Genomic DNA, 25,246 nt, shown 5'->3' on the forward strand with positions numbered 1-25,246 from the left:
AAAAACTAACCACACCACATTTCATGGCCACCATATATACCCTGTGTGATGGCACACACTCTGTGGACTGTGCTTCTCTGTGAATTCAAACAAATCTACCTCTTACTTATCGCTGTGTCTCTCACCGAACTTTTTTGCAATGAGACATCAAGTACTTGAGCTTCATTAGGTGCTGAAACCAGGCACCATGAGTTTTGGCTGGGCTCAAGTCCTGCCACATAGGTTTCAGTCCCAATCTTAGGTAAACAGTTTCAAACACAACTTTCAGAAATGGAAAGATGATGACCTGCCCAATACTTTGTAAACAGAGGCATAGATGGAGAGAGGAGGTAAAGGACGGGAGAAAAAAGCAGTGGGAAAAACATACCAAGGAACCCCTTTCATAACTTGCTGGAAAAACTGCTAAATGCCTGACCTGTGCCCACAATTTTCATTGGCCTGATCCTAGGCACAAAGGAGGTTAAGGACCGAAGAACCCTCACCCACTTGGGCAACAGCTACTAGGGCACAGCAGATAGTGGAGCCTTCAGGACACACTGGGGAGTAGTCCCTGCCGGAGTCCCTCAGTGGCACCCATGGCCATTCATCTGTTCACAGGGTGTTTGAGGAAATAAGAAACAAGAGACTGTAAAGGAATTAAGATTCTGTTAGCCATATGTCCATCCAGCCATAGGGGTGAGGACCTCCTACCTAAACTGGAGGTCTTCTGGAATCTGAGACTGAACCTCGTGAGCTTTTGTCCGAGTTTGTTTTTTCTGTCCCAGTTTCCAGCACACTGGGCTTCTTGTCATTTCCACTGTGCTGGGTTTCCTTTGCATTCAGCTTCCAGCATGTGAGCTTTCACCAAGTTGGTCTTCTGCTGTGCTTTGTCTCTGCCTCACTGGGGATGAGCTGAGGTTGTTTCAGCCAGGTTACATCTGGGTCATGGCACCAGATATGTCAAGGAAGTGTGTAATTTTCTTCGTTCTGTCTCACTGCAACAAAGATTTGAAATGGCGGACCAGTGTTACAGTTCAGTTACAGCTCAATTTTATTTGGCAAGCAAAGGATAGTACACTCTCAAGGCGTGAGGGTGGGCTGACCCCAAATGAGAAGCCTTAATCCATCGTGGCTTCCTCCTTTTATACATTTGTTTCCTCCCCACTGAGCCTGCCCTATGAAAATTGAGCTAGCTAAGAAGTGGGTATGTATTTTTCACCTGAAGTTCTCACTCCAGTCCGTGGGTTTTCTTTTGATCCATTTTTGTGGGCTTTTCCCTTTATTTGTCTTTTAGACACCACCATTTTGGACTCCTTTTTTCTATTCTAACTACCTAACACGTCCATAGTATTTTTCATGCAAAAATACTGGAGTGGGTTGCCGTTTTCCTCCTTCAGGGGATCTTCCTGACCCAGGGATCAAACCTGTGACTCCTGTGTCTCTTGCATTGCACACACACACACACACACACACAAAGTGGTATTTTTCCTCAAAATATTTGCTGTTTCCTTAGGGTGAGGATATATTCATACATACCTGAAATGGATGAAAATACTATACATGATTAAATGCCAGGTAGATATTATAATGATATATAACCTTTGGGTATATTACTTTCCACATATTTTTTCACTTAATTTTCCTAATGGCTTATAAAGTTAAGATTAAACTCATTTGCTAAGGGTATACATCTAACCACTGGCAAAGCCAAGTATGTATCTTTCATATCCAAAGTATGTGTCTTTCATATCCAAATTCTGGGCTGTTTTCCTACTACATGTGGAAAAGAGGAGCAGTGATCCACATTGAAGGGATCAGAGGAGTTTTCATGGAAGAATTAGGGTTTCAAATAGTTTGTGAAGTAGAGCAGATTTTATATAAACAGAAAGAAAAAAAAATTCCAAATGAGGAAAGAATAAACAGAAGGTAAAACATGGTTTGTGTGACATCTGATAAGAAAGTTAGTCTGACTGGAGCAGAGGGGCTTTGCAGGGTCTCATAGGCCCCGATGAAAATTTTGATTATATGCTCTCACCAGTGTAAAGATATTAAAAGTTTCTTGATGATGTGAAGTAGTGGTGGTTTGGTCACTGAGTCATATCTGACTCTTTGCGACCCCATGGACTGTAGCCCGCAAGACCTCTCTGTCCGTGGGATTTCTCAGGCAAGAACACTGGAGAGAGAACACATCTAGTTGCTTCAGCTAAGGAAGGAGGTGATTCCAGTATCCACACAGGCTTCTTTATATCTGCCTGAATGGCAGGATTTCTTTGGCTAACATTTCTCTGAGCAAATAAGAGCAAGATTTGCAGTAACAGATTTTAATGGAATTAACATAGCAAATGAATGTTTTTGGTTTGTTTCTCTCTCCTAATAAATCATTCCATAGGAAGATGTGAGTGAAAAGGAAATATCTAAAATTACACTAAAAGGAATTCAGGATTAGGAAACTCGATGCCTGGGAAAATCTCAGAGCATGCTGATCTGGGCTTCGAAGCTTATCTTCCTTATTACAAAAGATTCACTTCACCAGTAAATTTCTGGAGCTGCAGATTTAAATCTCCTTGAAAATCTTGTGAAAGATGCATTTAACAAAGGGACAGGTAACTTCCTTATTTGCATCTATTATATTGCTGGGTGTTCTAAAGTATTTTTTCGTTGTTATTTTTGTAGCAGTTGCTCTACAAATTCAGAAGTATTGATTGCTTTAACAACTCAGGGCTTGGCCAAAGTCAGTAGAAGTGACATTATAGGAGATGGTTTTGGCTTATACAATACAAATGTAAACTAAAAATAGAACAATGCCTCTAGGTACACATTGCTAATTAACGGCCACAGGGAAAATATAATTTGCATCAATTTGAGATATTATGGTAGGTCAGGTGGAAAAAGTCCATGTCTATGGTTTTATTTCCCTACAGTTAAAAAAGGCTGGTGAGGTGTGCAGACCAGCAAAAGATGAGTGTGACCTGCCTGAAATATGTGATGGCAAATCTACTCTTTGCCCCAGTGATCGATACCAAATCAATGGCTTCCCTTGCCAGAATGGGAAGGGCTACTGCCGGATGGGAATGTGCCCCACCCTGGAGAAGCAGTGCACTGACCTCTGGGGACCAGGTACGAGGACAAGCCCAGTGTCACTGGCATGTCTGCCTCTCTCCATGTCCATACACAGGAAAACCATATCATTCCAAGTGAGAGCGTTTCATCATGGCTGAAGTAGCATTCTGTCCCATTCGTCCTTCTGTTATGGTTTCCTTTGCTGTGCAGAAGCTTTTATGTTTAATTAGGTTTCATTTGTCTATTTTGTTTCTATTTTCATCACCCTAGGAGGTGGGTCAAAAAAGATCTTGTGATTTATGTCAAAGTGTGAACTGCCTGTATTTTTCTTTAAGAGTTTTATAGCATCTGGCCTTACATTCAGGTCTTTAATCCATTTTGAGTTTATTTTTGTGTGTGGTGTTAGTAAGCATTCTAATTTCATTCTTTTGCATGTAGCTGTCCAGTTTTCCCCGCACTACTTATTGAAGAGACTGTCTTTTCTCCACTGTATATTCTTACCTCTTTGATCACAGATTAGGTGACCATAGGCATGTGAGTTTATCTCTGGACTTTCTATTCTGTTCCATTGATTAATCTTTTGTTCTGATCTTTTGCTGTGAGTGTATAAGTATGCAAGATTTCTGTGTATTAATTTTGAATCCTGCAACTTTACCAAATTCATTGATGAGCTCTGCTGCTAAGTTGCTTCAGTCGTGTCTGACTCTGTGTGATTCCAGAGACGGCAGCTCACCAGGCTCCCCCGTCCCTGGGATTCTCCAGGCAAGAACACTGGAGTGGCTTGCCATTTCCTTCTCCAATGCATGAAAGTGAAAAGTGAAAATGAAGTCGCTCAGTCGTGTCTGACTCCTAGCGACCCCATGGACTGCAGCCTACCAGGCTCCTCTGTCCATGGGATTTTCCAGGCAAGAGTACTGGAGTGGGGTGCCATTGCCTTCTCCATGATGAGCTCTAGTAGTTTTCAAATTCATTGATGAGCTCAAATTCATTAATGAGTAGTTTTATGGTAGGATCTTTAAGATTTTCTGTATAGCATCATGTCATCTGCAAACAGTGACAGTTTTTTGTATTTCTTTCCATTATGGTTTATTACAGGATATTGAATGTAGTTCCCTGAGCTATACGATGGGACCTTATTTCTTACCCATCCTATAATCGTTTGTATCTGCTAGTTCTAGACTCCATTGGCTTTTTATTATTTTTAACTATATTGTTGTTTTTTCAAAGGCTGGATTCATATTTTCCAGGTCTTCCTTATTGATTTCCAAAATGGGGGAGAGAGAAGGAGTAGAGGCATTAGAAAAAGAAGGATAGAGGTATTTGACTCAATAGAACTTGATTTGAAGTCTGATTTTTCATCTCTCTTTGTGGCTTTAACCAATACCACCCTCTGTACCTTTATTAACAAAATGAGAATGATAATAAGAATGGGTAATATTTATACACCATGTTCTACTGACCAGGCACTCTTCTCAGTGGCTCACATAGATTAACTCATTTAATCTTCTTAATAGTGGACTTCCTTGGTGGTCCAATGGTTAAGACTCTGTCTTCCAATGCAGAGGGTGTGGGTTCAATCCTTGGTAGGGGAACTAAGATCCCACATGACTCCAGGTATGGTCAAACATTTAAATAAATAAAGTTTGTTTTTTAAAAAAAACATAATCCTAAAAACTTAAAAAAAATAATCCTCAAAATAACATTATGAGGGTATACTATCATACAGTCATCATTTTTACACAGAGCAAATTGAAAGTTTAAGGCAATTAACCATATCACACAGCTGTTAACCACTGATTGCCCATCTGATGAAGACTGCATGAGAAATTAAACTTGTGATGCACATTACTTCCTGGCAGAGTAGACGTCTGACTAAGCATAGGGTGTACCTGTCACATGTGTACCCTCCAACAGGACAGCATTCCAGTATCTGCCTGTGGGCTGCTGCTAGGATAACTATGGCTCTTCTAGCTAAGTCTTCAATCTTACAGATGTTTCCAAATATTTAGATAGTCCTCATTCAAAAATAGGCCATCCAAAAGATTTTTTTAACTCCAGACATCTCTCTTGATATCATATCAAAGCAAACTATATTTCCAAGAAGAGGTATGATGCTAAAATCATGTTCTTCATGCTGGCTTTCTGTTTCATGAATCCTTTGTAGCACAAAACTACTTACCTCTCTTCTTTCCATCTATGACCTTACTGACCTTGTTTGATCCCAGGAGCCCAGGTTGCAGATAAGTCATGTTTTAGACGAAATGAAGATGGGTCAACTTATGGATACTGTCGAAAAGTGAACAACACACACATTCCCTGTAAAGCAAAGTAAGTGACCTTGCTATTTGAACTTCCTGCTCATTTTCACACATGCTGATTTATCTCATTTAAAGAGAAAGTAATTTGGACATCATTTATTTGATAAACATTCATTGAGTGATTATTACTTGCTTTATTTTAGGCTAGGCACTGAGTTAAAAAGGTAAATAGGGAATGATTCCCATTTTTCAGTTTCTCATAATGCATGCTTCAAAGGACACCAAGTATAGCTGTTGTTAAATAGAATGAATGTTTGAGAAGGAACATACCAGAGTAAATGGGCCTCGTTGGAAATGTATACACTTATTCTCCAGTATGCTTCAGATGCTTTTCCATCTACTGCATTTCATGATGATTCTATGGTAGAAATACTTATCTTCTCAGAGGAATAAGCAGCACAATGATTGTACAGTTGTTGTTTTTTTTTTTTTTTTAACTTGACATGGCATTCCATAAAGAAAAAATACAGTGAGGGAAAAGATTGACAATTGACCTAAAGAATTTGTTTTCCATAAAAAAATTGATAGTCTGAAAAAAGAAAAGATAAAACTCTGTAATCAATGAACTTGAGATTTTTCTATATATTTCCCTTGGATTCTACAGTTCTAAGATGATTTTTAAAAATTAAATGATAATAGGTGAAATACCTGTTCCAAACTTTGCATGTGCATACTAATGTGTAACAAGACACTGAATGAAAAAGATCAGCATTTCTCCAAGTTTTTTTTTCTGTTGAAATAACACTAATTTTTCTCAAAGATAGTTATTACCAAACTATTTTGGACAGAAGATCATCTCTTGGGGAGTCTGAACCTCAAAGATGGTCATGCCTTGTGGGCTCTCCTTTATAGGAAATCAGGGGAGAATATATTAATAAAAAGCTATATGTGTGTGGGAGTAGGGTGAGTGGGTAGCAATATTTAGTATGAGAAGTTGTGATAGGGAAAAAAGGCTAGGATAATTCCATCTTTCCTCTGTAAAGTGTACACACGCCCTTGTCCTGTATAAATGCTTGTGTGAATACTGGATAATTTCTGCAACCAAAGGCATAAGCACGTCATTTCTTCCCACAGTCTGGCTTTCTGATCACTTGTTAATAATTTTTGCTTGTAGTGAGAAATAAGCCTGAAATTCCCTGGGTCCTAGAGCCTTCCCAGGGCTTCCTTGGTGGCTCAGAGGATAAAAAGGCTGCCTGTGATGCAGGAGACCTGGGTTGATCCCCTGGGGAAGGAAATGGCAACCCACTCCAGTATTCTTGCCTGGAGAATTCCATGGATAGAGAAAATTGGCAGGCTACATACAGTCCATGGGGTCATGGAGTCAGATATGACTGAGCAACTTTCACCTTTATAGAGCCCTCTTCTTAAAGCCCTACCTAAGTGATTCAAGAAAAATAGCATCTCAAGTCTGGAAAGAATGCATGCCTTTCTCTGCTCCTCAGTGGTATTTTTTCTAAAAGCCACCAGAGTAATCAGAAGAATCTGATTCTAACACTCTCAGAAGACTTTTTTCACAACTTTCCTCTAAATTTTGCATAAAAGCAATTGATTCCAATATTGTTGGCATTGACTTTCTTCCCCTTGCTAGTGAATGCAAGGCTTTAGTGATCCCCTGGCAGTTTCATCTGAATTTGCAGGGGTTCTTTCAGGAACCCACATGATGCCTTAGAGTGTCATCCAAGGCTCAGCCTTATACTGATACAACTATAGTCAAGAGAATTATTCTGCTGCGATTCATGCAATAAATGACCTTAGCTGAAACAAGACAGAAACTGACTTCCTAGGTGCCCTCCTTGATGTTAAGAACTGATGTTGAAGCTGAAGCTCCAATACTTTGGTCACCTGATGCAAAGAACTGACTCACTGGAAAAAACCCTGATGCTGGGAAAGATGGAAGGCAAAAGGGAAAGGGGAAGCAGAGGGTGAGATGGTTGAATAGAATCACCAACTCAGTGGACATGAATTTGAGCAAATGTGGGAGATAGTGAAGGAGAGGGGAACCTAGCGTGCTGCAGTCCATGGGGTCCCGAAGAGGCAGACACAACTTAGTGACTAAACATCAGCAACAACACATACCCTCACATAAGGCCACATTCAAGAATCTGAAGTTAGGGTTCTGCATCCTTCCCACTGGCCAGAATTTAGGTTACTGGCCAAAGTTAGGGAATCTGGGAGACAAGGGTTTTGTTGTTGTTGTTTGTTTGTTTTTTTAGCAACACCTGGCCTTGAAAAGCATTGAATATGGTGGTTCTGTTACTTAACAATAAGGGGAAAACTGGTATAATGGAGAACTAGGAGTCTCGGCCTTAGGGAAAAATACCATTAGTTAAATATGGATAGTCCAGGAGGTGATTTATATTTGTATAAAACTCCAGTTTGAATCCTGGTGTTTCAACTGCAACAAATTTTGGCTTTTCCTCAGAGATGCCACGTGTGGGAAGTTGTTCTGTAATGGTGGCTCAGATTATCTGCCCTGGAAAGGACGAATAGTCACAATCCTGACATGTAGACTATTTGATCCTGAAGACAGCAATGAAGAAATTGGCATGGTAATCAATGGAACCAAATGTGGAGATAAGAAGGTGAGTTGAAATTGCAGCTTTTACTCAGAATGTTCTTTCTGTTTGTTTTTTTGTTTTGTTTATTTTCTTCTCAGGGCCCCACTGTGTTTCATGAAGCACCATTTTCAAAGTAATGTTTATGCCATTCATGTATACATGACTGTGTTCTTCCCTTCAGTGTTATTTAATAAGTACCTATTATGTGCTTAGCACTAGGGTGTTAAATTTGGGCAAGTTTTATTGCCCCTAAATTGGTAGGTTCTCAGCAAATGATAGCCACTGATAATAATAAATATAATCATAACAATACTACTTATTTTTACACACATTTTTATTTTAATCTTAGAGATGATATGATATTAACATGTTTTCCATAGATTTTTGCTTGGAATGAGTACCTTGTATCATGTGCAATGCTTACTTAGCTCAGTGCTACATATCAGTCTATAGACTTGAACTAAAGAAGTGGATTAAGGGAATAATCCATGAGGAATGAAGTAAGGAAATTTTCTTTAGAGAGGACTTCCTAAATATTTTATTACAAAAATTACCTAGATTCCATCTTCCTATTTTCAAAAGGGTGTTGTGATTTCTCTAATAAAAAGCAAGTTTAATAACAATGTGTGCGTGCATACTTAGTTGCTTCAGGCTTTTCCAATTCTTTGTGACCCTGTGGACTGCAGCCTGCCAGGCTCCTCTGTCCATGGGATTTCCCAGGCAAGAATACTGGAGTGGGTTGCCATTTCCTCCTCTAGGGGATCTTCCAGATCGAGGGACTGAACCCACATCTCCTGCATCTCCTGCATCGCAGGCAGGTTCTTTATCCACTGAGCCACCTGGGAAGCTCTTGATAGCATTGAAGTGAAGTGAAGGGAAGTCACTCAGTCATGTTCGACTCTTTGTGACCCCATGGACTGTAGCCTGCCAGGCTCCTCTGTCTATGGGATTTTCCAGGCAAGAGTCCTGGAGTGGATTGCCATTTCCTTCTCCAGGGAATCTTCCCAATCCAGGGATCAAACCCGAGTCTCCCACATTGTAGACAGACGCTTTACTGTCTGAGCCGCTAAAAATAAAAGATTAACTCCTGAAGAGTCAACAGTTTGCATAAGTGATATCTTTGGACATTCATATCAGTTTTTTGTTTTTTCACATCACTTTCAGGTTTGCATTAATGCAGAATGTGTGGATATGGAAAGAACTTACAAATCAGCAAATTGCTCCTCTAAGTGCAAAGGACACGCTGTAAGTAAGTCTTGACAGTGTTTCCCAAAGCTTGCTGAATCTTATGTCATTTTAGGTCAGACAGTTTGGGTGATGTTAATGTAGTGTTTCAGTGTTGAATGATTAAAACAATTAAGTTTATCCAACTCTTCAGTACTTTGATTCAATGAAAACTTCCTTCAAAGAACCTGTTACTGAAATTCCTGTGTTTTTTTTTTAACGTTTTATTTTGTATTGGCATATAGCCAATTAAACAAATGATGTTGTGATAGTTTCAGGCAAATATCAAAGGGACTTGGTCACAAACACACACACACACACACATATCCATTCTCCCCCAAACTCCCCTCCCATCCAGCCTGCCGCATAACACTGAGCAGAGTTTCCTATGCTGTACGTAGGTCTTTGTTGGTTATCCATTTTAAATATAGCAATGTATACATGTCCATCCCAAATTCCCTAACTATCCCTTCCCCCCCAACGACCATAATTTCATTCTCTAAGTCTGTGAGTCTCTTTCTGTTTTGTTAAGTTCATTTTTATCAATTCTTTTAGATTCCACATATAAGTATGTCATATGATATTTCTCCTTCTCTGCCTGACTTACTTCACTCAAGATGACATTTCTCTAATTTCATCCATGTTGCTGCAGATGGCATTATGAAATTCCTATTATTGATGTTTAAAATATGTAGGTAGTTGAAAGGCTGCAGAGCAGGGGTTATTCTTTTTTTTTGAAATGTACTTAATTATGGATGAATAAGCCCTTGTGTTGAGCATTAGTTCAGTGAGAAAACTAACAGAACCATTGCTCCTCTAGGTGTGTGACCATGAGCTCAAGTGTCAGTGTAAAGAAGGATGGGCCCCTCCTGACTGCTCTGATTCTTCCACAATCTTCAGTACGTAACATTACATGCCTAACTTGAGAAAATTGCTCACCTCTTCCAAGCGTTTATTTCCTATTATGTTAGATTCCATGCCTTTTTCTCTTTCTTCTTGTAATTCCTGTTCTGTAGGTAATGAATTCATGATATTAATCTCCAAAGTCTCTCATCCAACTTTTAAATCATATTTCCCACCTTGTGTTTTTATATTTTACCGAAAAAATTCTTGAAATTTTATATTTGTCATTTCATTCTAATTTTCTGAGTTTTCTTGCTTTACAATTGTCCCATTTTCCTAACAGCCTTGACTGAATGTATACTAGGTTTAATATCCTCATAAAACTCTCTAAGAATATGACTTATTATTTTTGCAGGTTCAGTCTCTTCTCCAGATTACCTCTATTTCTTTTGAGTTGAACTTTTTTTTTTTCACTCTATCTTCTCTTATATTGCACGGTGCTATTTTTCTTCAGGATATATGATCCTTCATTGAATGTGGGATTCAGTTCACTTCAGTTCAGTTCAGTCACTCAGTCATGTCCGACTCTTTGTGATCCCATGAATCGCAGAACGCCAGGCCTCCCTGTCCATCACCATCTCCTGGAGTTCACTCAGACTCACATCCATTGAGTCGGTGATGCCATCCAGCCATCTCATCCTCTGTCATCCCCTTCTCCTCCTGCCCCCAATTCCTCCCAGCATCAGAGTCTTTTCCAATGAGTCAACTCTCATTGGAGGTGGCCAAAGTACTGGAGTTTCAGCTTTACCATCATTCCTTCTAAAGAACACCCAGGGCTGATCTCCTTCAGAATGGACTGGTTGGATCTCCTTGCAGTCCAAGGGACTCTCAAGAGTCTTCTCCAACACCACAGTTCAAAAGCTTCAATTCTTCGGCACTCAGTTTTCTTCACAGTCCAACTCTTACACAAATACATGATCACTGGAAAAACCATAGCCTTGACTAGACGGACCTTTGTTGGCAAAGTAATGTCTCTGCTTTTGAATATGCTATCTAGGTTGGTCATAACTTTCCTTCCAAGGAGTAAGCGTCTTTTAATTTTTTGACTTGAATCAGCTCACAGGGGTTTTCTTGGCATGTGTGCATGCTTGTTGGACCTTAACTCTCCTGATAGGAGATCTGCCTGAGAGCTCTGTCAGTAGGCAGATCTTCCTATAGACCTCAGACCTTCTCTGTAGAAACAGCCAGAGAGCCTCACCTCCAGTTGCCATGGTGATGAATACCCTGCCCTGAGGACAGAGCTCTTCATTACGTTTACTTTTAGAAACAGCTGCTCTTCCTCAGGACCCCTTCCTATTGCTTTATAACCTTTAAGCGGTTTGGCATAAATAGAATTGTTATATTTTAGCAACTCTTGTGGGTCAGTAGTGATAACACATTGAAATTTTCATTTAAATTCTTTTTATAGCTAGTAATAATGATAGAATCTTTTCTTAATTTTTTTGGCCATTGGTATTTTCTCTTTTACGAAATATTTGTTCATGCCATTTTGTGTATTTTTCTATTGGGTATCTCCCCGACCCCCTATTAACTTGTTTAATTTTAATATACTTGATATAAGCTATTTTTCAGTTATACATGCTGCAAATAGCTCCCTTCATTGTGTTTTCTCACTCTTTGTGATGTCATGTGATTAAAGAAGCTTTTAATTGTAATGTAGTCAATTTGTTTATCATTTCCTTGATGATTGGTTTTCCTTTTTGTGTCCTTTTTAAGGAATTTTTTTCTATCTTGAAGTTATGAATGTATATATGATCTTCTGAAAAGGATTATTTTATTGCTTTTTCAAATTTAAATCTATAGTGTATCTGGAATTATTTTGTTTATGATACAAGTGTTCAATTTCACTTTTATCCCAGATAGACACTCAATTGTCACACCATCATTTATGTAATAGATCTGTGCTGTGCTAAATCATTTCAGTAGTGTGATCTCTCTGTGATCCCATGGACTGTAACCCACCAGGCTCCTCTGTCCATGGGATTCTCCAGGCAAGAATACTGGAGTGGGTTGTCATGCCCTTCTCCAGAGGATCTTCCTGACCCAAGAATCAATCCCTTGTCTCTTGTGTCTCCTGAACTGGCAAGTGGGTTCTTTACCACTAGCACCACCTGGGAAGCCCATGTAATAGATCACCCTTCCTTAATGCTTTATAGTACCAATTTTCCAATAAAGCACATGTGTCTGCATGTGTGTCTTTCTGGGATATTTCTACTTTTCTGGGGATTCTATTTGACTATCCATATGCCAGTATAAGGCCTTCATAGGTGACTCAGTGATAAAGAATCCTCCTGCCATTGCAGAAGATGCGGGTTCAGTCCCTGCATTGGGAGGAAATTTCCTCCTCCTGGAAGAGGAAATGACAACTCACTCCAGTATTCTTGCCTGGAGAATCCCAGGGACAGAGGAGCCTGGTAGGCTACAGTCCATGGGGTCACAAAGAGTCTGACATGACTGACCACACACATGCCAGTATAATATTCTTTTATTACTGTATATTTAAAATAAGTTTGTTATCTTAGAGGCAGTCCTTTAATTTTGTTCTTCAAGAATGTGTCGGCTATTAGCTTTTGTACTTCCACATATTTTTTACAGTCAGATTTTCAAGTTACACACACAATTCCTGTTGGAATTTAGTTAGTCTAAACTGTATCTATAGATTCACTTGGGGAAGAATGAGCATATATAAAATATTGAATTCCAAACCTAGTACATGAAATAAGTATCCATTTACTTAGCATTCTTTAATTTTGCCAAATAATATTCAATGATTTTCACCATAGAATTTTTACATATAATGTATATTAATTGGATTTTTAAGAAACTACCACACAATTGCACTCATCTCACACGCTAGTAAAGTAATGCTCAAAATTCTCCAAGCCAGGCTTCAGCAATAAATAGTGAACCGTGAACTTCCAGTTGTTTAAGCTGGATTTAGGAAAGGCAGAGGAACCAGAGATCAAATTGCCAACATCTGCTGGATCATCAAAAAAGCAAGAGAGTTCCAGAAAAACATCTATTTCTGCTTTATTGAGTATGCCAAAGCCTTTAACTGTGTGGATCACCATAAACTGTGGAAAATTCTGAAAGAGATGGGAATACCAGGCCACCTGACCTGCCTCTTAAGAAACCTATATGCAGGTCAGGAAGCAACAATTAGAACTAGACATGGAACAACAGACTGGTTCCAAATAGGAAAAGGAGTACGTCAAGGCTGTATATTGTCACCCTGCTTATTTAACTTATATGCAGAGTACATCAGAGAAGGTGATGGCACCCCACTCCAGTACTCTCACCTGGAAAATCCCATGGATGGAGGAGCCTGGTAGGCTGCAGCCCATGAGGTCATGAAGAGTTGGACACAACTGAGCGACTGCACTGAACTGAACTGAGAATATAGAACTTCAACTAATTTTTGTATATTTATTTTTATATGAAGCACCTCTGCTAACCTGTTGATAATTTTAGTAACTTATAAATTCTTTTAAATTTTCTACATATTCAATCATACTGTTTGAGAAAAATGACAGTTTTGCTACTTCCTCTTGTACTTTTTTTCCTTGTGCAATGTTGAACAGAAGTAGCAAGAGATAGCAAGCCTCTTTATTTCTTTCCCTATCTTAGGAAAGACTTTCAGTATTTTGCCCTGTTATCTAAAGGTATTCTTTCATATTAGATCCTCTTCATCTGACTAAGAAAATTCACTTCTATTCCTAGTTTGCTAAGAATCATATCAGGTACTTTTTATGTATTGGTTAAGATTTTTAACTCTTTACTCTGTTGGTATTGCAAAATAAATTGATTGATACTTGAACATTTATCTAACTTTGCATTCCTTGCATAAACCCAACATGGAAATATTTAATAGCTCTTATAAATACGCTAGAGCCATGAAGAGATACCCCATGTCCAAGGTAAGAGAAACCCAAGTAAGGCGGTAGGTGTTGCAAGAGGGCATCAGAGGGCAGACACACTGAAACCATAATCACAGAAAACTAGTCAATCTAATCACACGGACCACAGCCTTGTCTAACTCAATGAAACTAAGCCATGCTGTGTGGGGCCACCCAAGACAGGTGGGTCATGGTGGAGAAGTCTGACAGAATGTGGTCCACTGGAGAAGGGGACGGCAAACCACTTCGTATTCTTGTCTTGAGAACCCCATGAATAGTATGAAAAGACAAAATGATGGAATACTGAAAGAGGAACTCCCCAGGTCAATAGGTGTCCAATACGCTACTGGAGATCAGTGGAGAAATAACTCCAGAAAGACTGAAGGGATGGAGCCAAAGCAAAAACAATACCCAGTTGTGGATGTGACTGGTAATAGAAGCAAGGTCTGATGCTGTAAAGAGCAATATTGCATAGGAACCTGGAATGTCAGGTCCATGAATCAAGGCAAATTGGAAGTGGTCAAACAGGAGATGGCAAGAGTGAATGTCGACATTCTAGGAATCAGCGAACTGAAATGGACTGGAATGGGTGAATTTAACTCAGATGACCATTATATCTACTACTGTGGGCAGGAATCCCTTAGAAGAAATGCAGTAGCCATCATGGTCAACAAAAGAGTCCAAAAAGCAGTACTTGGATGCAATCTCAAAAACAACATAATGATCTGTGTTCGTTTCCAAGGCAAACCATTCAATATCACAGTAATCCAAGTCTATGCTCCAACCAGTAACGCTGAAGAAGCTGAAGTTGAACAGTTCTATGAAGACCTACAAGACCTTTTAGAACTAACACCCCAAAAAAGATGTCCTTTTCATTATAGGGGACTGGAATGCAAAAGTAGGAAGTCAAGAAACACCTGGAGTAACAGGCAAATTTGGCCTTGGAATACGGAATAAAGCAGGGCAAAGGTTAACAGAGTTTTGCCAAGAGAACGCACTGGTCATAGCAAACACCCTTTTCCAACAACATGAGAGAAGACTCTACACATGGACATCACCAGATGGTCAACACCAAAATCAGATTGATTATATTCTTTGCAGCCAAAGATGGAGAAGCTCTATACAGTCAGCAAAAACAAGACTGGAGCTGACTGTGGCTCAGATCATGAACTCCTTATTGCCAAATTCAGACTGAAATTGAAGAAAGTAGGGGAAACCACTAGACCATTCAAATATGACCTAAATCAAATCCCTTATGATTATACAGTGGAAGGGAGAAATAGATTTAAGGGACTAGATCTGAAAGAGTGAGTGCCTGATGAACTATGGAATGAGGTTCGTGACATTGTACAGGAGACAGGGATCAAGACCATCCCCATGGAAAAGAAATGCAAAAAAGCAAAATGGCTGTCTGGGGAGGCCTTACAAATAGCTGTGAAAAGAAGAGAAGTGAAAAGCAAAGGAGAAAAGGAAAGATATAAGCATCTGAATGCAGAGTTTCAAAGAATAGCAAGAAGAGATAAGAAAGTCTTCCTCAGCAATCAGTGCAAAGAAATAGAGGAAAACAACAGAATGGGAAAGACTAGGGATCTCCTCAAGAAAATCAGAGATACCAAGGAAATATTTCATGCAAAGATGGGCTTGATAAAGGACAGAAATGGTATGGACCTAACAGAAGCAGAAGATATTAAGAAGAGGTGGCAAGAATACACAGAAGAACTGTACAAAAAAGAGCTTCATGACCCAGATAATCACGATGGTGTGATCACTACCTAGAGCCAGACATCCTGGAATGTGAAGTCAAGTGGGCCTTAGAAAGCATCACTATGAACAAAGCTAGTGGAGGTGATAGAATTCCAGTTGAGCTATTCCAAATCCTGAAAGATGATGCTGTGAAAGTGCTACACTGATTATGCCAGCAAATTTGGAAAACTCAGCAGTGGCCACAGGACTGGAAAAGGTCCGTTTTCATTCCAATCCCAAAGAAAGGCAATGCCAAAAAATGGTCAAACTACTGCACAATTGCATTCATCTCACACGCTAGTAAAGTAATGCTCAAAATTCTCCAAGCCAGGCTTCGGCTATACGTGAACTGTCAACTTCTAGATGTTCAAGCTGGTTTCAGAAATGTTCAAGCTGGTTTCAGAAAAGGCAGAGGAACCAGAGATCAAATTGCCAACATCCGCTGGATCATGGAAAAAGCAAGAGAGTTCCAGAAAAACATCTATTTCTGCTTTATTGACTATGCCAAAGCCTTTGACTGTGTGGATCACAATCAACCGTGGAAAATTCTGAAAGAGATGGGAATACCAGACCACCTGACCTGCCTCTTGAGAAATCTGAATACAGGTCAGGAAGCAATAGTTAGAACTGGACATGGAACAACAGACTGGTTCCAAATAGGAAAAGGAGTGCATCAAGGCTGTGTATTGTCACCCTGTTTATTTAACTTCTATGCAGAGTACATCATGAGAAACACTGGGCTGGAAGAAGCACAAGCTGGAATCAAGATTGCCAGGAGAAATATCAATAAGCTCAGATATACAGATGACACCACCGTTATGGCAGAAAGTGAAGAAAAACTAAAGAGCCTCTTGATGAAAGTGAAACAGGAGAGTGAAAAAGTTGGCTTAAAGCTCAACATTCAGAAAACTAAGATCATGGCATCTGGTCCCATCACTTCATGGGAAATAGATGGGGAAACAGTGGAAACAGTGTCAGACTTTATTTTTTTAGGCTCCAAAATCACTGCAGATGTTGATTGCATCCATGAAGTTAAAAGATGCTTACTCCTTGGAAGGAAAGTTATGACCAACCTAGATAGCATATTCAAAAGCAGAGACATTACTTTGCCAACAAAGGTCCGTCTAGTCAAGGCTATGGTTTTTCCAGTGGTCATGTATGGATGTGAGAGTTGGACTGGGAAGGAAGCTGAGCACCGAAGAATTGATGCTTTTGAACTGTGGTGTTGGAGAAGACTCTTGAGAGTCCCTTGGACTGCAAGGAGATCCAACCAGTCCATTCTAAAGGAGATCAGTCCTGAGTGTTCTTTGGAAGGACTGATGCTAAAGCTGAAACTCCAGTACTTTGGCCACCTCATGCGAAGAGTTGACTCACTGGAAAAGACTCTGATGCTGGGAGGGATTGGTGGCAGGAGGAGAAGGGGACAACAGAGGATAAGATGGCTGGATGGCATCACCGACTCAATGGATGTGAGTCTCAGTGAACTCCAGGAGATGGTGATGGACAGGGAGGCCTGGCGTGCTGCGATTCATGGGGTTGCAAAGAGTTGAACATGAGTGAGTGACTGAACTGAACTGAACTGAATAGATACTGATGGGTGATGTTTGCTATTACTTTATGTTCATGGGTTATGCCTATAATTTTCTCATAGTGTCTTTGTAAATCTGAGTACAGGATTATGCTAGTCATGTTAAATAAAATGGAGTGTTCTCATTTATTTAAATTCCCTGGAAAAATTTGTATAAGAATGGAAGACTCTCCTTAAACATCTGGTTAGAACTTGTCAGTAAGCCAAGTGGGCCTAGAGTTCTGAAAAATATTTTAATTAAAGATCCAATGTCTTTAGTAGTTATAAGAATCTTCAGGTTTTTTATATCTTCTTATACAAGTTTTAGTATATTTTACTAGACATTTTCCTCATTCACTTGAATTTCAGTGTTTTGGTTTAAAATTCCTCATAATACTTACTTATCTTTTCAATATCTATAGGATTTGTAGCATGTTTTTTTTTTTATCGTTTTTTTTTTTTGTATTACCATAACAAAATTTTAAAACTTTAATTATTGTTTATGGTTTGTTTTTCTTTTTCATACTTTTTTTTTTGCTATTTCAAATTCTGCTTTATACAATTCCCTTTCCTTAAGTTTATTTCATCTTAAAATTCTTGAAAGAAATCTTTGCCTCATTACTTTTCAGTTTGTAGCCCATACGGTAACTGATATTTTCATTATCATTTGATTCAAATTATTTTCAATTTTCCATTTGCTTTCTTTGGCCCTTTAAATGTTTAGTTTTATATTTCTTAATGTATATGCATATACAGATTATCTAGCTATTGTTAATGTTATATGCAGCATAATTCCATAGGGATCAGAAAATCTACAGTGTTGAGAATGTGTTGAAATTTATTGACACTTTCTATGACTCAGCATATGCCCATATTGTAGGTGTTCTGTCTGTGCACAAAAAAAATATGTATTATGCAGTTATGTGCAGTGTTTTCCATGTTTTTTAATCCATGTTTGTTAGTTGTATGTAATATATTAATCATTACTGATATCTTGTTTGTTTGTTGTACCAATTACAGAGCCACAAGTGTTAAAATCCCCACTATAATTGTGAACTCGGCTATCACTTCTGGTTCTATTCAGTTCAGTTCAGTTCAGTTCACTTCAGTCCAGGTACTCAGTTGTGTTCGATTTTTGTGACCCAATGGACTGAAGGCTTCTCTGTTTTTCACCAACTCCTAGAGCTTGCTCAAACTCGTGTCCAACGAGTTTGGTGATGCCATCCAACCATCTCACCCTCTGTCATCTCCTTCTCCTCCTGCCCACAATCTTTCCCAGCCTCAGAATCTTTTCCAATGAGTCAGCTCTTTGCATCAGGTAGCCAAAGTATTGGAGCTTCAGCTTCAGCATCAGTCCTTCCAATGAATATTCAGGACTCATTTGCTTTAGGATTGACTGGTTGGATCTCCTTGCAGTCCAAGGGACTCTCAAGAGTCTTCTCTAGCACCACAGTTCAAAAGCATCAATTCTTCAACACTCCACTTTCTTTATGGTCCAACTCTCACATTCATACATGACTACTGAAACAATCATAGCTTTGACTAGACAGACCTTTGTCAGTAAAATAATGTCTCTGCTTTTTAGTATGCTGTCTAGGTTTGTCATAGCTTTTCTTCCAAAGAGAAAGCATCTTTTAATTTCATGGCTACAGTCACCATCTGCAGTGATTTTGCAGCCTAAGAAAATTCTGGGTCTATTAATGCATATGTATTTTGAGACCTTGATATCTGCTACAAAAAAGACTTAGAATTGTATGTCTTCCCAGTGAATTAATACTCTTGTCATTATGAAATGCTTGTGTGTATCTCTAGTTTTCTTGCCTTTTAAAGTCTACAGATCATGGAGAAAAATATAGCTGTACCATATTTATTTTGGTCTATATTGTTTTGGTTTAACTTTTTTCTTACTTTTATTTTCATCCTTTCTTAAACCTCATGTTTTACATCTGCCTCTCATTTTAAAAATACAAATATATTTAAAAATTTTAGATTGATAATACTTTTTAAAAAACCTGGTCCATTTAAATTAAATATAATTACTGATATACTTGGGTGTATTCTTCCTATCTGGTCTCTTCCTTTTTCTCTTCTTTCTCATCTTATGGGCATCATAAGGATTTTAATCACTCCAGTTTTCTTTTTATTAATTTGGAGATTATGCATTTATTTTGTATTCCTTTAGTGGCCATCATAAAAATTTCCACTTTATTACTTTTAATGTAGACTTTACTTTTTAGAGCAGCTTTTAACTCCACAGGAAAACTGAGTAGAAAGTCCAAAGGTTTCCCATATATCCTGCCCCACACGTGCACAGTCATCCCCACCGCTAACATCCCCCACCGCTAACATCCCCCACCAGAGTGCAATGTTTGTTACAGTTACTGAACCTACATGGAGGCATGATTATCACCCAAAGTCTACAGTTTACATTAAGGTTTGGTCTTGGTTTATTTACTCTTCATTCTTTTGTGCATTTCTGGGCTTTCATCCAGAATCATTTTCCTTTCTGTCTTTATGAGTTCCTGCTCTCTCACGCTAAACTAATTTTCTCTCATTCCAGAGTAATTTCCCCCCATTCTTTAGCACTTCTGTGTTTTTAGGAAGCTTTTTTTTTTTTTTTAGTTCAATTTGCTGTTTTTAGTAAGAGAGCTGGTTCAAATTTCCTAGACCTACGTTTCCAGAAATAGAAAAGGCTGTGTTTTTGTTCAGACACTGCCATCTTCCACTATAAAGCTGCTTCCTGTTATAATACTCTCCATCCGTCATGCCCCAGCTTTATCCCTAGACCACGACCTTTCAAATTATGGGTGTCTGTGAAGTACTGCTAAGTTCATTAAAAAAGTTCTGAACATATCTATACTATTTCTAACACAAATACCTTATAATTGTATTTCCTTTGGTTTTTTGAATAGAAATTTTTATGGAGGGTAGAGAGTATTCAGTATTTGAACAATTATTATCTTGCCTAGAATTCTACTTCTGAGGTCTCTACCTTTCTGCATGCATGTGTGTTCACGTTTGTGAGTTTGTCTTGCATTTATGCAAAAAAAAAGTATTCTTATTATTGATTTAGTGATCTCTGTAATGAGAGAGCCGTCAGTAGCTGCTAGCATTGCTCTTCAAACTTGTACCCCTGAGTCTTTGTGGTTTCAGATTATCATGAGAAATTAATACATGAGATAATAAAAGATTAAAGTTGCATTCATTAACTAGACTGTAGATAAAATAGAAAACATCTAATAACCCCCCAAATATAATTCTTACATAAAGCAAACGTCAATAGAACTTTCACTTATGTCCCATCTATCAGTTATCAATTATCCATCTGTTCTCTTTTTTATGTCTCAGCTTCTTATTTGCTCCTGAGAAGAATAGGATTTCAAAACTTCAGGTTATTTTTACTTGCTTTATTCCACGGTTGAATTTTTAAAAATGTTTCTTTCCTCTTCTGCCATCCCCCTTACTTCATATACTTTCTGATTTTCCAGCCTTTTGTTTTCAATTTATTCCTTCTAAGAATTCTCAGTTATTTTGATGCTTTACCAATCTCATGTAAAATGTTCTGCATAGATATCCTCTTTAGCCCCTTTATGTAAATAACATTATGATAATCATTATCAAGATACATTTTCATTTTACTGGTTATGAGAGATTTTCCAGGAAACACATGTTCTTTGGAAAAAGGATCGATGACGTTTGTGATAAAGAAATCAGGACCAGTGTGATGTGTATTTGTGAACTGATCATATTTTCATGAGGCCCTTGTTCTCTTTGTTGCAGACTTCTCCATTGTGGTTGGGGTGCTGCTCCCTGTGGCTGTCATATTTGTGATGGTTGCTATAGTAATCCGATGCCGAAGCTCCAGAGAAAAGCAGAAGTTAGTCCAGAGGTAGGCCCTGCTTTGGGGACAGCTAATTCACTCTAAATGTAAGGACCCAAATTATCAAATTTCATTTCATTTTAGTTTGCTTCAAATACTCAGAAATAAGTACAGATACATTTTTCTTAGAGCAGATGCTTGGTATTCTGTTTATTGGGGCCTGCTTTTTTTCTTCTGTTCATCACTGTTTATAATTCATAAGAAGAAGAACTCTCATTATTAAAGATTTTAACATCATTATACAAATATAGTCTTTAAAATGTATTGATGACAGCTTTATGGCAAGTACCTTGCTTAGCCCTTTTGCATATATTATGTCACTTAATCTTCATAAGAACATTTAATTTTCACAAGGAAATAAGATTTAAATATTAGTATTTCAACTTTATAGATGAAAAGGTATTATATATTTATCCTCACAACAATCCTGCAAGGTTAGGGACTTCACATTTTTACTGATGTGGAAACAGAAGCTCAGGGAGGTAAGCAAGCATGTTTAAAGTCTTACAACCTAAGTAATGAAATCTAGATTTGCATCTACATCAGTCAGTCTTTCAAACATAATCTTGACACTACAGTATCTTTCCAGCATTTTCAAAAGACTGACTTATTCACTAGAATGGGCTTCTGATAAATATCAAATGAATAAAATAAATCTTTATTTATTTAAAAGACATAATTTAGATAAAAGTTGGACTCAAGACCATCATTATTAGATATCATGGTTCGGTAGAGAATCAAAAAGAAAATCAGTGGTGATGATTATGAATTACAGAAAAGGGAAACCCAGAGGATGTCCTAGGGAGCAGATGAAAAGCCCATCAGTTACCAAGGACACATAAGGGCAAAGGAAACGAACAGACTTCTCTCAAATCTCCCTCTTGTTGTGAAGACACTGCTAAGTCACTGTGAATGCTATGCTTTTACGTACAGGCCACTGTCTACCACTGATGCCGGCCTACACAATCAGAAGAGGAAACCACAGATGGCCAAGACTGTTCAACCCCAAGAGGTGAACCATAGTCTGTAGTGTGTTTTCTGTGGACCCCAGCTTATGATCCTCTCTCTCTCTTTAGTTGTCATTTCTACTCAGCAATGTTTTACAAATCTATTTCACTAGTTATGTAGTACTAGTATGTAGCAAGGACTGCAAGCTTTGTAACTACACATTCAGAAAGTTCGCCTTTGCCTTTTGTTAAATGCAAAAGACTCTCTAAAATGTAGAGGCTGCTTTGCTGTGGTTTACAAAAGGCAACGAGAATAAAGAAAAAAAAGAAAGGTAGATGCCAGCTTCCTCTCCCTCCCTTTGTCTCTCTCTGTGTGATTCTAGGTTGACTCCTTATTCCTTTTGCAATATCCTGATAATGAAAATAATATGCATACTTATGGGCTTCCCGGGTGGTTCTAGTGGTAAAGAATCTGCCTGCCAATGCAGGAGACACCAGACAAGGTTTTGATCCCTGGGTCAGGAAGATCCCCTGCAAGAGGGCATGGCAACCCACTCCAGTATTCTTGCCTGGAGAATCCCATGGACAGAAGACCCTGGCAGGCAACAGTTCAAAGAGTTGGACATGACTTAGCGACTATAACAGCAACAACATGTAGGCTTTATGACAATACATGCAATATGTATAATCTTTAATGCCCAAGTTGTGTCCTGCAAGTTTAGAAATTTAGATAGCAATTGATTAATGATAATGACATTGATAATAATGTTTTTGATGGAAACATAACCATATCTGATAGCTTTGTACCCAGCAGAGTGCAGAGATTGGGTCACTATGATTGTCCCTCCAGTTTCTCGGTGCCATCTTAGTTCTGAGCTGACATTATCAGAAAAGGTGTTTATTTGGAAGCTGAAATTAGGAAACTTACTATTTAAAATTTATTTATTTTTATCAAATGAAAGATTCTTTAAATTCTATAGTGCTTTACAATTTTCAAAGTTTAATATAACTATTTTATGGACATATGATGAACATAGCTTTCTACGTCTGTTGGCATTGAGTTTATTTCTGAACTGTATGTACACACCTAAATGGAAGCAGTAAACATATGTGCATGCATGCTGAGTCACTTTTGTCATGTCTGACTCTTTGTGACTTCATGGACCATAGTCTGTTGGGCTCCTCTGTCCATAGGATTCTCCAGGCAAGAATACTGGAAGGGGTTGCCATGCCCTCTTCCAGGGGATCTTCCCAACTGAGGGACTGAACCTGCATCTCTTGCATCTCCTTCGTTGGCAGGCAGGTTCTTTACCCTAGCACCACCTGAGAAGACTCGGGAAGCCCGTATGTAAATACTCAGGTTTAGATTATTCCTATTTTTCTATATCTGAAAAGGATTTAGTGAAAGTCAGTTGTGTCCAACTCTTTGTGACCCCATGGACTATACAGTCTATGGAATTCTCCAGGCCAGAACACTGGAGTGGGTACCCCTTCCCCCGGGGACCTTTCCAACCCAGGGATCAAACCAGGGTTTCCCACATTGCAGGCGGATTCTTTACCAGCTGAGCCACATAAGCCTTTCTTTTAAGCACACCTATTTTCAAGGCCCCATTTTTTAATTTTTTTTTTTTACCTTCTTGCTAGCTACCTACAAATCCAAGTTTTCCTCCACCACTTATTTCTACATCTGTATCATCCTCTTTTCTTGTAAGTATCAGATGGTCACTGGCAATGTTTGAAAGAACTCTGTGCCCAATGTGAATGATGTCTTCCAAACTCTGGGTTCCATTTTAGGATACTCTACACTAACTTGAAAGATTGTAGCCCAAAGGAATATTGGAGAAAGCAAGGCCTCCTCACTATCTATAAATTAGTATGGCTATTATTTTTGATTGTTAAAAATAGTTCTGTTATATAATTGTTAAAAAGGGATATATGGTTCTGCTGTAGAAGATGAATTGTCTCCTTCAAAGAATAGTCTCTAGATGCATAGTTTGGAGGACATTAAACTGTGTTATAAATTAGATTTTACTTCCTTATTCTAGATAGAATAAGGCCTCTACTACTCACAGTTTTCTAGAGGAGGAAGTGTATGAAAAAGAGTCCATAAAGGGAAATCCAGAATAAAAGCCAAAACCCATGAAGAGGTAGAGTCATTCACTCAACTGGATCCCGAGAATCTTGCCTCCTACTTGGTACTCTATTGTGAGTAAATGAGAAAGAACTAAAATTTAAGGTCATTTTTTCAATGATTTTTACATTTTTGCTGGGAAAGCAAGTCATATACATATGCAGCACCTGTGCTGTGTGTGTTTAGTTGCTCAGTCATGTCTGACTCTTTGTGACCCTCTGTCCATGGGGATTCTCCAGGCAAGAATACTGAGCTGGGTTACCATGCCCTCCTCCAGGGTATCTTCCTGACTCAGAGACTGAACCCAGGTCTCCCACATTGCAGGTGGATCCTTTACTGCCACTAGGGAAGCCCATGGAATGCCTCATATGTGATGGGTGCCAAAGTAGATGATACTATAGAGAAAAGTATGGTGAAGGGATAAGGAACAGGGTACAAATGGTACAGTAAGAGGAAAATGACTAAGTGGGGAATCTGTACTGGACCCTGAGAGTCAGGTAGAAATTAAGTGGCCGAGACTTCCCTAGTGGTCCAGTGGTTGGGACTTCATCTTCCAATGTGGGGATATAGGTTCAGTCCCTGATTGGGGTCCTAGGATCCCACATGCTTCATGACCAAAGAACCAAAACATTAAAAAAAAAAAAAACAGAAGCAATATTGTAACAAATTCAGTAGTCTCTAAAAATGGTCCACATCAAAAAAAATCTTTTAAAAAAGTAAGTGACAAGGAAGTAAGGAATGACTGAAATAAGGAAATAAGTACAGTAAAGACAAGAATTGAATAATATTTTTAATGCCAACCATTATTTTTGTTTCTATTACAGCATAGAAACATAAAAGGACTTTCTTCTACTGTTTTCAAGGATAATCTAGTGTCTAAATCTAAGATTACTGATACATAGTCAAACTGTTACAATCTTGTAGCACTCCTAGAATCAAGGACACAAATTCTAACCATGTCTTCCAAGAAGATGTTCACTGAGGACAGTATCTCTATAACTGTGCAATAGGCTTTAGTATCTGTTTGCCCTCTAGTTTGG

At 38.6% G+C, this 25,246-nt stretch overlaps 1 protein-coding gene across 5 annotated transcripts in view; it reads left to right on the forward strand.

Moving 5' to 3' along the window:
* The window catches only part of LOC113897313 (disintegrin and metalloproteinase domain-containing protein 28-like), a 125,341-nt gene that overhangs the window by 54,154 nt on the left and 45,941 nt on the right, over window positions 1-25,246 (forward strand). For 2 of the 5 annotated variants that reach the window (XM_027549940.1, XM_027549938.1), the window contains exons 14-21: window positions 2,901-3,096; window positions 5,265-5,367; window positions 7,780-7,939; window positions 9,080-9,160; window positions 9,960-10,038; window positions 21,029-21,137; window positions 22,062-22,140; window positions 23,720-23,782. In XM_027549940.1, coding sequence (XP_027405741.1) covers window positions 2,901-3,096; window positions 5,265-5,367; window positions 7,780-7,939; window positions 9,080-9,160; window positions 9,960-10,038; window positions 21,029-21,137; window positions 22,062-22,140; window positions 23,720-23,782 — 870 coding nt within the window. Of the gene's footprint in view, window positions 1-2,900; window positions 3,097-4,286; window positions 4,356-5,264; window positions 5,368-7,779; window positions 7,940-9,079; window positions 9,161-9,959; window positions 10,039-21,028; window positions 21,138-22,061; window positions 22,141-23,719; window positions 23,783-25,246 lie in introns of those variants that run through there. The other 3 variants (XM_027549941.1, XM_027549939.1, XR_003512323.1) reach the window with 2 other exon arrangements.

Source organism: Bos indicus x Bos taurus, chromosome 8 (assembly GCF_003369695.1).
Source record: "Bos indicus x Bos taurus breed Angus x Brahman F1 hybrid chromosome 8, Bos_hybrid_MaternalHap_v2.0, whole genome shotgun sequence".
Classification (NCBI taxonomy): domain Eukaryota; kingdom Metazoa; phylum Chordata; class Mammalia; order Artiodactyla; family Bovidae; genus Bos; species Bos indicus x Bos taurus.